This window comes from Fibroporia radiculosa (genome assembly GCF_000313525.1).
Source record: "Fibroporia radiculosa TFFH 294 genomic supercontigs, scaffold400, whole genome shotgun sequence".
NCBI classification, from domain to species: Eukaryota; Fungi; Basidiomycota; class Agaricomycetes; order Polyporales; family Fibroporiaceae; genus Fibroporia; species Fibroporia radiculosa.
The window spans coordinates 72,587-84,010 of record NW_012133202.1 but is presented as its reverse complement, the minus strand read 5'-3'; the positions used below and the strand labels follow the sequence as shown (position 1 = coordinate 84,010).

At 59.9% G+C, this 11,424-nt stretch overlaps 2 protein-coding genes across 2 annotated transcripts; one reads left to right on the top strand and one right to left on the bottom strand.

Moving 5' to 3' along the window:
* Nucleotides 1-378: 378 nt before the first annotated feature.
* On the bottom strand, nt 379-6,383 carry FIBRA_00923 (uncharacterized protein; the record flags this gene model as incomplete). Its single annotated transcript, XM_012322809.1, has 9 exons — nt 379-651; nt 708-1,185; nt 1,243-1,873; nt 2,032-2,528; nt 3,649-4,187; nt 4,270-4,879; nt 4,961-5,232; nt 5,304-5,500; nt 5,579-6,383. The coding sequence occupies 9 exons, from the start codon at nt 6,381-6,383 to the stop codon at nt 379-381; spliced, it is 4,302 nt and encodes a 1,433-aa protein (XP_012178199.1).
* A 1,768-nt stretch (nt 6,384-8,151) lies between these two features.
* Nucleotides 8,152-10,222, top strand: FIBRA_00922 (uncharacterized protein; the record flags this gene model as incomplete). Its single annotated transcript, XM_012322808.1, has 11 exons — nt 8,152-8,232; nt 8,280-8,387; nt 8,439-8,561; nt 8,616-8,778; nt 8,830-8,913; nt 8,972-9,068; nt 9,128-9,254; nt 9,322-9,441; nt 9,498-9,675; nt 9,730-9,973; nt 10,042-10,222. 11 exons carry the CDS (start codon nt 8,152-8,154, stop codon nt 10,220-10,222), a joined length of 1,506 nt encoding a protein of 501 aa, XP_012178198.1.
* Between the last annotated feature and the right edge of the window lie 1,202 nt (nt 10,223-11,424).

Genomic DNA, 11,424 nt, shown 5'->3' with positions numbered 1-11,424 from the left:
GGCCGCCCGCCGCCGCCGCCGCCGCCCCCCCAGCCCACGGCGCGCCTCGGAGCAGCACGCCCTGCTGCACTTGCACCGCCAGCGCGATGTGCCCCGAGCCGCGTCGCCCCCCCCGCAAGCCCATCCCCCAAGTCCTCTGCCGCACCCCGAGCACCACCATCACACACCCCGGTGTCCACAGAGCCCACCGCGACGCCCACGACGCGCGCCCCGTGCGTGCTGTTCGACCTCGGGCGCGGCGCCCGCGAGCCGGCGCACCTCAACCCCGGAAGCCCTCCCCGCGCGCACGCTGCGTCTCGCCTGGGCACGGCCGCCCTGGGGCGGCCCAGCTCGTCGTGCGGGTGGTGCGCATTGCGTATTGCGCGTGCGCCTGTGTGTCTATATCGCACTGGGTTCTGCGCTGCGGCGTGCGGTGCGCCCCGGCGGATGGGCTCGCGGGCTCTCGAGCTCTCTCGCCGGCACCTCTCTGCACGGGCCAGGCCCGGGCGCGGGTGCGGCGGCGGCGGCGGCGGACGGTGCTGGTGCTAGTGCTGGTGCTGGTGCACCGCCAGGCCCGGGTATGCGTGCTGCAGCGCGGCGCACGTACTGGGTTGCCGTGGCCAGCGGCTGACGCGCCTCGGTCGGCCCTGGACGCGGGCGAAGAAGCCCCAGCTGCGAGTGTCCGTGCGCGCGGAGACGGAGATGGAGACAGGCGCGCGTGGACGTACTACGTACAGCCGTGGCTCGCTCGCTCGTGTGCGAGTCGCGCCCCTGGCCCAGAGTCCAGACGCGGGGAGGCAGCGACCAGGACTGGGAGGCGACTCACTCAAGAAAGAGGAGGCAGCGTCTGTGTGCGCGTCGATTACGGGAGTGGGCTGTCGTGGACGTGGCCAATGGAGTGCATCAGCGTGTGCCGTGAGTGTCAGTGTGATTGGGAGGTAGGGAGACAGCGGGCATAGAGCTGCAATTGCGGCGTGCGCAGGGCCTGGGTCTAGAGAGGGAGTGGAGTGGCGTGCAGGAGGGCGCGGCGACGTGTCCGCGCCGAGCGGGAGCTGAGGGATGGCTCGTCCTCGTCTTCTCTGCGTCCCTGCGCGTCCCTCCAGATCCGGATCGAACTGGCCTGGGCTGAACGCACCCCCGCGCCGCCTGCCTCCCCGCCATCTCATCCAGCCTGGACCCACAACCCATCGCCGTCTCAGCCCGCTGCTAGTCCCATCACACGTGCATCTGTCCCCCCTCAACATCCGCGTCCTCGTTGCGCACGCGCGCGCTGGACCCACACCTGCGGACTGGGACACACCAGCAGCCCCGCGGCGCCGCGCTACCCGCTCCTTACGTCCGTGCACGTACTGTACCTGCGCCTCGGGGGGCTCGTCCGCCCGCCCGCTCGTCTGGCGTGCACGACGCATGGAACCACCCCAGCCGCGCACACCAACCGACGCGCGCGCTCGCACCCCGTCCAACCAAGAATCTGGCCCCAGTCGCTGCACCCCCCTGGCCAATCCGCGCTGCTGCCGCCGCCGCCGCCGCTGCTCCTGGTTGGCCCCGCAGAGCCCATCTGCCAGACGCGCCCGCCGCGCCCGCGCCAGAAGCACCGCGCGGATCACCCGTCCCCTCGCGTCCATCACACCTGTCCATCCATCCTCTTCCCCGCGCCGGGATCCCATCTCGCGCGCGGCGCGGTCAGGGGGTGTGCTCGCTGCGCGAAGCCTCGAGACCTGAGGCGAGAGAGAGGCGTGGTGTGTGATGTGCGCGGTGCAGGGGACGCCCTCGCCGTCGCCCCGCGCGGCTCCGCACTCGCCGGGGCCGGCGGCGGACGGCCAGGCAGGCGCACGGGTGGACGGACGGGCGAGCAGGATGCGTTGCCCGATGCGGCTAGGCTGCGCTGCGCGTGCTGGGCAGGGCAGAGAAGGGATGCTGCAAGGGTGTGCTAGTCTTGTGTGCGTATGTGTTCCTGGGGTTGCGCCCTGGGAGGGTGTCTCCGAGTCCCCTTGCCCGCGCGCAAAGGCGGGGGGCGGGGACGGGGGCGGGATTGCCGGCGTGCACGCCCACCAGGCCCGGAGGCAGGGTCGTCGAGCCGATCCGGGGGTGGCGGCCCGCCTTCTCCTCGCCGGATCGCAGCCCCCACATCTGCGCCGAGCGTGTTCCTGGCTGACGGTGCAGCACGTACTTGCTGCGAGCGAGCGGGGAGAGGCTGCTGCAGGCGCTCGGGGTTCACGGACATACCGTGCGACGATGACGCCCCACGCACGCACGCACGCCCCCGCTCGCCCTCGCCTTCGTCTTCGTCTTCGTCTTCTAGCAGCGTCGCGGCCGTCCTATCAGAGGCCCGGGGCTGCCCAGCCGGACACGCGCCCCGTCGCCCGTTCCCACCGCCCACGGCATCAGCGCCGGCAGAACCCCCCGCTCCAGCTGCGTCCCGCACGCGTCGTCCTCGAGGCGCACTATCGTCTGGCACTGCGGAACGCGCACGGCTGGCGTGCCCCGCGATCTCTGCGCGGTGCTTATCGGTACCATCGCCCGCTGCGCTGTCGCGTCCTGCACCGGCTCTGCGTCTGCGTCTGCGTCTGCGTCTGCTCCTGGATCTGCTCCTGATCCTGATCCTGTTCTGGTGCCCTGGCTTCCGGCCTTCCTCGCGTCGAGGCGTGCGCGCGCTCCCACCGTCCTTCGATCACACCGCGTCCCAGCTCCCACCGGCCGCGTAGTAGTAGTGGCATCTGCGAACGGGCAAGAGCACCAACCGCATCGTAACACCGAACGCCGTGCACGGCGGCAGAGGTCGCGCGTCGTCCGGGCGTGCGCCCACCGCGCCTCCCCCCCTACGCCCTGTCCTCCCGTATGATACATTCCTGCGATCGCGCCTTGTGCCGTCCGGAGCGCGCTCGCCCACTCCCACTCCGCCAAGTCAGCCGACCCGTGGCACCAGCACCAGCACGAGGAGAGGAACTGAAGGGAACGCGCGCGCGCGCGGCCGATCGCTCTGCACCTGGCTGCTGCTTCTGCGCTCAGCTGGCCCGCACACGTGGGGGCAGGCGGACGCCGCGCTGACAAGTCGCAGCGAACGCGGGCCACTCGGAATTCGCGGCGAAGCGCGAGGAACCGTGGTCATCCATGCAATCGCATGTATACATAGACTCGTCGGCACGAGCAGGCGTGGATCGCAGCCGGATCCGGAATGTACGACGACAGAGCCCGCCCGCCTGACCTGGAAGGCGAAAACCCGGAAAAGCGCATCATCGCGCACCGGCGTCCCACCGACGGTGCCATCATGCGCACGCATGCGCTCAGCGTCCGGGACGCTGCTCGACGCAGCCAGGCGGCGTCGCACAAGTCACGCACCCGAGCCCGACTCAGCTGAGAGAATGTTGGCGAGATGAACTGCACGCATGCACCCTCGGGACCACGACTCGATCGGACTCTCAGGTCATCTGGCCGCACGAGACAGGAAGGAAAAGAGGGGAATAGACTCATCGCAGCAAGAACACTCTCTCATGCAGTCACAGATAACGTACAAACAGACTCGGCGCCCCCGCGCAGCGCACACCTTCTACTTCACCGCTCGTCACCCTCGATTGCCCCGCGCTTCCCTTCCGTCCCTGCCCAGCTCCACCGCTCCGCAGCCCTCCCCCCCTCCCCCTGCCCACGCTGCCCGCACTTACGTGCCCTCACGGCCTCGTCTTCGCTGCCCGCTTCGGCGCACGGGCATACCACTCCGGCACCTCGTGCGCCCGCGGCACCGCCCGCCGTCGCAACTCTCGCACCTCGCGCTCCTCCTCGACTGCCTGCAGCCGCCGCCGCTCCTCCATCTGCCGCGCCAGCTCCTCCTCCCGCGCCCGCCGCGCCCGGTCGTACTCCTCCCGCTCCCGCGCCCGCGCGTCCGTCGCCAGCTCAAAGTCCACCGCCGTCACCGGCACGATCTGCCCCCGCCGCGCCTGCAGCGCCGACTCCTGCGCCGCGTGCATCGCCTTGAAGTCCGGAATCGACACCGAGGCGTGCCCATGCGCCACCGCGCTGGTGCTCGCGCTGGTGCTCGAGCTGCCGCCCGACGTGGCGAGGTCGCGCTCGGCCCGGCGCGCCTCTGCCCGTGCGTCGGAGAGGAAGTGGAACTCGATCGGCCTGGTTGGCTTCGCGGGAGGAAGCGCAGGGGGCTGGAACGCAGACGCAGTGAGTGAAATGAACATATCGATCAATGGACAGATGTCGCGGAACTAGCACGCCGCACCGTCGGAAATGACCACCAGGCGGGCGTGCCACTGTGTGACGCGGGGGGACGAGAGGGGGGCGACTGACCTGTTTCCCAAACCCAGGCGGGTCGGCCGGGCGGGACATGGGCTTCTGGTGGGGGTCGTTCTCCTTGTCGGCAGGGGGCGGCCGCGTGTGCGTCAGGTGCGGTGGGGGCTCGCTGCTGCTGCTGCCCTGCTCCCCACTCGATCGACAATTCGAAGCGCCCCCTTCGCCCACCTTCCTCCCCAGATCCGCACTCCGCTGCCGCCTAAAAGCCGCCGCTAGCCCTCTTCTGGGCCGCGCCGCCGCCTTGTCCACCAGCGTGCCCAACGCCAACGCCGACGCCGGCGCCGGCGGGGCAGTCCTGCTCCGCTTGTGCGCGTTCTCGGGGCACGAGTCGGGTGCAGGTGACCGCGTCCGCTTCACAGACGACCGCCCGGGCGAGGCTGGTCGCGTGCCCCCCAAACTGACTCTCTCTGTGGGCGTCCTGCCTTCTCCCCTTTTCGTGGGCGACAGCTGCGAGACCGTGAGCGGCGAATCGCGATCTAATTCACCCTCCTCCCCCGCAGACATGTCCCCAACCCCTGGCTCTGCTTCGCCGTCCGTTCCCGGCGTAGATCCGTTCGGTGGATGGCCGGCATCAGCCCGGTTCGTCTCTGGGTCTGTCGGGCCCAAACTGCGTCACACCAGGTCGGCCGAGAGGGAACGCACAGCCAGTTAGTCCATGCACCCTCGAAAATACGAGCAGTCAGCGCACCTTGCACGGCCCTGGTCTATCTGATGTCCATATGACAGCAGCGCGCTGACCAGCGCTCCTGGCCCCGGCTCAGCTCTGTCAGGCTCCTTGGCCTTCGTCGAGCCGAGCCGAGCCTTCGTCAGCCGCATGCTGTCCGCAATTCCTAATCTCCGGGGCCCACCCTGCAAGGTGCCACCCCCGCGCTTCGCGCTGCTGCTGTCCAGCACCGCCCGTGCGACTACGGGGCGCAATCTAGCCTTACCCGGCTTCGAGATACCCCCGCCTATGACGACCTGCGCGATGAAGATCAGCCAGAATCATTGCCATTCGATCAGAGCCGTAATGAGGTAATCGCCGAACGTACGGGCTTTCTCCGCGTCGAGAGCGTCTTCGCACTCAGTCCCCTCGACGTCGTCCTCCCTGTGCGGCACGCCACTCCTCGCACCGTCTGCACATTCGTCTGATGGGCCACGTTGGAGCCGGGCTCCGCTGCGAGACTTGTGTCATCCTCAGGGTTGCCAGGGTCTCCCTGTCCGCACGGAATTACATTGCCCGAGTCAACTACGGACACATACAGCGAAGGAATGTTTGAGCTTCTAGTTTCCCTTGCGTCGCAACGAGCCTAGCAAAATCACTCACCTGCGTCACATTCGCTCAATTCTGCTTGATCATCGGCATCCTGCCGTCCCTGCGTGTCCTCCCTCAGCAAATTTTGCTCCACATTTCCCGACCGCGTCGGCGATGGCAGCCGGCTTGACCGCGAACTGGGGCTTGCAGCGGGTTCCTGCCCTTGCTCCTTCAAGCAACCAAGCGCACCGTCTGAGTCATCGCCGGCGCCAGCGACATGATGTCTGGCGCTCAGCGTCTCCTCCAACTCGCGAAACATATCGTCAGCGTCGTCGTCGTGCAGCAGGAAACCTCCCCCGCCGAGCGTGGAAGTGGGGATCTGAAAAGACGGCTCCCCGCCGCCGCCCGCGGCGAATGGGGAGAGCGTGTCGGTGAGCGCGGTGCTTATGTCTGCCGCAATTGCGGCGCGGCGCGGCGTGGCCACCTCGGCGCGCGCGTCCATGCGGAGGTGCGGGCGGAGGGATGATCGCACGGCCGCGGAGCGTGGGGTGCGGGCATTGACGTACGTGGGTGCGCGGGGGGTGAGTTCGGTAAGCGTCAGGCCCGTATTATGAACTCTTTTGCTTGGAGAATGTTTCGTAGGTGAACGGGACCGTGAGCGCAGGCGTCGGTGGGGCTGGAGTGGAGCGGGCGTGCTGAGCGTGGTGTCGGGTGCGCTGCGGAGGAAGTCAAGGCTGTCGTCGTCGAGGAGAAAGGTGTTGGAGGAGCCAGCGAGCGGTATTTGGAAAGAGGAATCAGAGAAGTCGGGGGTCGCGTTGAACGAGAGGGAGGCGTCGGAGGCATCGGGAATGTGTCGCAGGCTGAGATCTGGTCCCATTTTGGCGAAAATTGAACTTGAGTGCCGGCTTTGCGTCTGATCAGTGTGTGAGTTGTATGCGCTAAAATCGATGTTTATTGTCGGATATAGCGTGTCCTTGAAGCTGTAAAAGTAGCTTTACGTCGATATATGCGCTGGATTCGAAGTGTGTGAGGTGTCAAGCTACTATGTCGATGCCAGAGTGTAAGGCAACACGAAGATTCGGACGAGGGCTGTGGCAGACGAGTCGTTCGAACCGTGGGAGCGACGCGCCGACGCGCGCATCACATGATCGCGAGTGGCCTCCACAGTCCCCCGCGGTTGGTCTGTGTGGCTTCGAGTTGGAGTCGCAGCACTGGTACGTTTCACGTTGCGGCTCGGTCTCATAGCTCCTTATGGCCTTGCGTAATGCACGACATGAGCTATTTACTGTCATTCAAAGCCGCCTGAGCCAGCGGGAGTTCAGGAGGGATATTGACCTATGATAGTCTCGTAAGAACTCCCGACGTGTCATCGATGCGTCTGGGACCCAGGAAGTCAAGCTTTTGATGCTTCATCATTTATGCTTGGAGTCGCCGAGCCACCGACCTTGAGGCTGGTCCTCCACACACATTTCAGATTTTCCTTTGTATACTCATTCAAGCGCATCTGCAGATCTTCTGCTCTCTGTTCATCGTCACGCTCATCTGGGCGATTGTGCAGATGAAGACGGGTCCAATGCGTTTTCTTCACCAGGCACTTCAGATCCCTTACTATGAGCTCGCAACATAGACATATCGTACCACGACCAAAGTCCTGAATCTATCCGCTATCAAGTACTTACTATATTGGCTCAGTGCTTTCCCTAATTATAGTGCCAAGTTCCATCAAGCATGGTATTGCTACTGTCGCTCATCAAACACCAACGAATCGGACACCTCAATCTAACATCTTTGAGTCAAGTAGATGGTTCGCGACGCGCCGCAGGTCACGGGACCGCGTGTTATTACGATAGTAATACACGCTGACTGGCGTGTACTAATCGCAATAATACGCGATTAGATCCCCTTGTAGCCGCCACTGTGGCTGAACTTTACTTGACCGTATGGTCATGGCTCAGTGCTTATGTCTGTCCAAGGTCCGTTCCCGACGTTTCCGAGCATTGCTGCGCTGCTTATGTGTTTATATGGTCAAGACGGGCCGCCGGGATGTGGCTTGAAGTCCGCGATCTGATGAACACTAGACTGAATTCACACGCACACAGGCAGCTGATTCCTCATTTCGACTATACTCTGGGCGCACTGTCGATCCTCGTCACGAATGCTCTCATATCTACTCGAGAACACTTAACGTGTCGTATCGTGCGCAATACGGGCGGATATGCCTTGCAATTGTGATACGGTCGGATGAAGATTTGTTTCCCCGTTTATATGTACGTAACAGTCAGGGTCCAGGGATGACAGATGACTTCTCAGGTGGAAAAACCACGAGTAAGTGGGCCGTGGATTGGTTATGGTTGCACTATCATTTCCACCACCTGGACCCCGGAACCCCGACACGACCCTCAATGGTGCCATTTCTGCTACGAACCCCTTGACAAAACTTCGTGCGATTTGCTCGTCGTCACACAACGTTTGATAGAATCCTTCAGCTCTCTCCTATTTCTCGCGTCGCGCGATATCCGCATACCCGCCGTGCGGCACGAGCCTAGCGACGGTTAGCCGAAGCCAGTATTTCTTCTGTGTTCTGTCTCCCACTTAGGCCTAACTCGTCTCCCATCAACCACTCCCCCGCACTATACGTTGACAGGATGGCTAGCTCGGCGGAGGTGATATGCGCCCTGCTTGCAATCGTAGTCGGCTTCGTTGTCATACGGAAGAAGACGGACCCTGTATGTCGTCCGTAGACTATGTGGATTATCATTGACCGTTTCGACAGTTGCACCATATTCCAGCTATAGGGCCTACCGCCCCGCTCTTGTCGTATTTGGGGGCGATCAGGTTCTTAAATAATGCTCGCGAGGTTCTCCAAGAGGGTTATGACAAAGTAGGTGTCTGCGCCGTCGACAAAGTGCCAAGTATTGATGTCGGGTAACAGTACAAGATTTTCAAAGTTTCCATGTTCGATCGTTGGATCGTGGTAGTCAGCGGAGCCAAAATGAACGAGGAACTTCGTAAGGTCCCCGACGAGCAGATGTCCTTCATGGAAGCGATTGATTTGGTGAGGGAGCGTGTATTCAGTGGATCCACCTCGAAGGTATTGACCTAATTTCAGATGATTCAATCGAAATATACTATTGCTCCTGACATTCTTGTGCATCCGATTCATATCACAGTAATCAAGGAACAGCTTACGAAAAATCTGGCTCCACTGTTTCCTGACGTCGCCGAGGAGGTCCGACTGGCATTCCAGGAGTTGATACCAGCGAAGGATGATGGTGAGACTTCGTAAATAAAGCATCTCGTGACCGCTACTCATCCACTATCAGAATGGGTCAGTGTTCCTGGATACGATACCATAGCCGCGGTCATAGCTCGTGCCAGCAACCGAGTGTTTGTGGGCGTCCCTTTGTGTGCGTAAGGTTCAATCCACATTTCACACTTTCCTCACTTAGATGCTTTGTGGTTTAGGTCGAAATGCGGAGTATCTTAAACTCGCCACAACGTTCACTGCTGAGGTTATGAAAGGTTGTACAGTCCTCGCGTTCTTCCCTGATTTCTTGAAGCCGTAAGTCATGATCAAAAGCTCAAACCTTCGCGCTCGTCCGTGTTCTTATAGAATTCCAGACTCATTGGGCCTTTCTTGCCCTGGTCTCGGAGGGCGATCCGGCGGATGCATCCATTGCTAAGGCCTGTAATTGAGGAGCGATTGAGGCAGCGCGAAGAGAATGGAGATGACTGGTCTGATAAACCCGTCAGTAATTATACAGGGTCGTGTGGAGTTCCTACTGACTATGGGCCGCTCGCTCGTGCGCTAATAGAACGATCTACTAATGTGGATCATCGATGAAGCCAGGCGCGTCGGTTTGAATGAACCGATTGATCTGTGGGTACAGGGCGTGCTGGTCTCCAATTTTACTGCAATCCATACCTCGACCATTGTGCGTGTACGGTGAAGGCAACAGCTCCTTTTCTGACGCATTGTACTCCGGTGCAGACATTCACACATGCCTTGTTCCATCTTGCAGCAAATCCGGAGTACATCAAGCCATTACGCGAGGAAGTAGAGGAGGTCATCAGGCAAGAAAACGGATGGACGAAAGTATCCATGAACAAAATGTGGAAGCTCGATAGCTTCTTGAAGGAATCATCTAGAGTAAACGGAGTTAGCGGAAGTATGGCAATTTTCCTTCGTATTGTGGAGAAATATTAGCTGACACCATACGCAGTTGCTGTGACACGCATAGCGCTGACGGACGTTACGTTGTCTGATGGTACACTCCTTCCTATGGGTACCGTAGTCACTGCGGCAGCGGCATCTACGCATCTAGACGAAGAGAACTACGATAAACCGGACATCTTCGACCCGTTCCGTTTTTCCAACATGAGAGCAGAAGAAAGTGAGAAAAACAGACATCACTATGTCAGTACCTCGGCCGAATATATAGGTTTTGGACACGGAAGGCATGCCTGGTGAGTAGTCATGCTACGGCCCCAGACCAAAACCTGTTGCATCATGTCTAACTTTGCCTGCTCTATAGTCCCGGGCGATTTTTTGCGGTCAACGAGCTCAAGATTATGTTGGCTACCATTATACTTTACTACGACGTCAAATTCGCGGACGGAGGCAAGCGCCCAGATAACACGTGGATGGCAACGACAATTCTCCCCAACCAAACCGCGAAGGTAATGTTCAGGAAGCGGCAGGATCTGGTTGTGTAGAGATGCGAAAATCGAGGAAATTGTGTGATTGTTACGCACTCTTTGATTGTTACGCACTCTTTGATTGTTACGCACTCTTTGATGTACGTATTGTTGAAGGCAGTCTTAGAAAAGTGGAAAGGTTTACCCTGCTCAGTTAACATCTTTCCGATGCCTGTTTCTAGCGAGGAAGTGGTGGTTTCTCTACTATGTACTTACATAACACGTATCTTTGACGAAGACTACATCTATTCTCAACAGTGTACTATGACACTTTGAATTTGCAAGCGGTGGTCACTGTAAGGCTTTTGTTGCTGGGCACTCTCCCCAAAGATTGATATTTGAATGGGTAAATCCTTCAGAATGTCATACGAGGTGCTTCTGTGATTATTTGGATTTGTTGAGCCAATGTTGAGTGCTCCCAGTCAAAAGTCCATCTATCCACAGCCACGCTGAGATGTTCTAGTCTAATCTGTTAGTTCTGCCCTCGATATACTAGCCGTACATGGTCAAAGGATTGCGCTGCATCGTTCAATCGTTGTCTGAACACATTCGGTGTCGAAAGTTAAGTCACTAAGCGCTGTACAGGCGCCGGCTCCCGAGTTGGCATCGTACAGTTCATCTGAATCGTGGCTGTTACCATTAACTTGAACGCGGCAGTATACGAGGTTCGTTCAAGTCATGTCATGACAGAAATCACATGCCAAACGACCGCAAGCCCTACTCAAAAACTTAAAAGTGAGCGCTACCTTGGTTGAATCATGACATCTCCTTCAATCGCGGCGCGTCTGGACTCGTACAGCCTGTTCAGTTAATCTCGATTCCTCATGCACAACATGTATGATGCTCGTTTCGAAACAGATCCGGGTTTGAATCGCAATAGTTCGCTTCACTTACAGTCTCAGGCTACAATACCTGTGCACTATCGTCTTCCTACTTCGCCCTGCTGGCACTCGTTGACATATTGTGCTACGTTTACAAGAGGTTGTACTATCCCTGTCCTGGACGAGTGCCTTCAGTGTTTCTCTGCAGCACAGTCCTTGCTCAGATTTCCAGCGTGAAATCGATATACTATGGCACAAAAGACCTTATTTTGGGAAGAGTGAGTGAAAACTACAATGATTACCCTCGATGCTCTTCATGATGCGAATGTCTGACGTCTAACTGTACCACAGAATCTCTGTGGGGATGTGGCTAGCTCTCCAAAAGCTTGTGCCTCTACC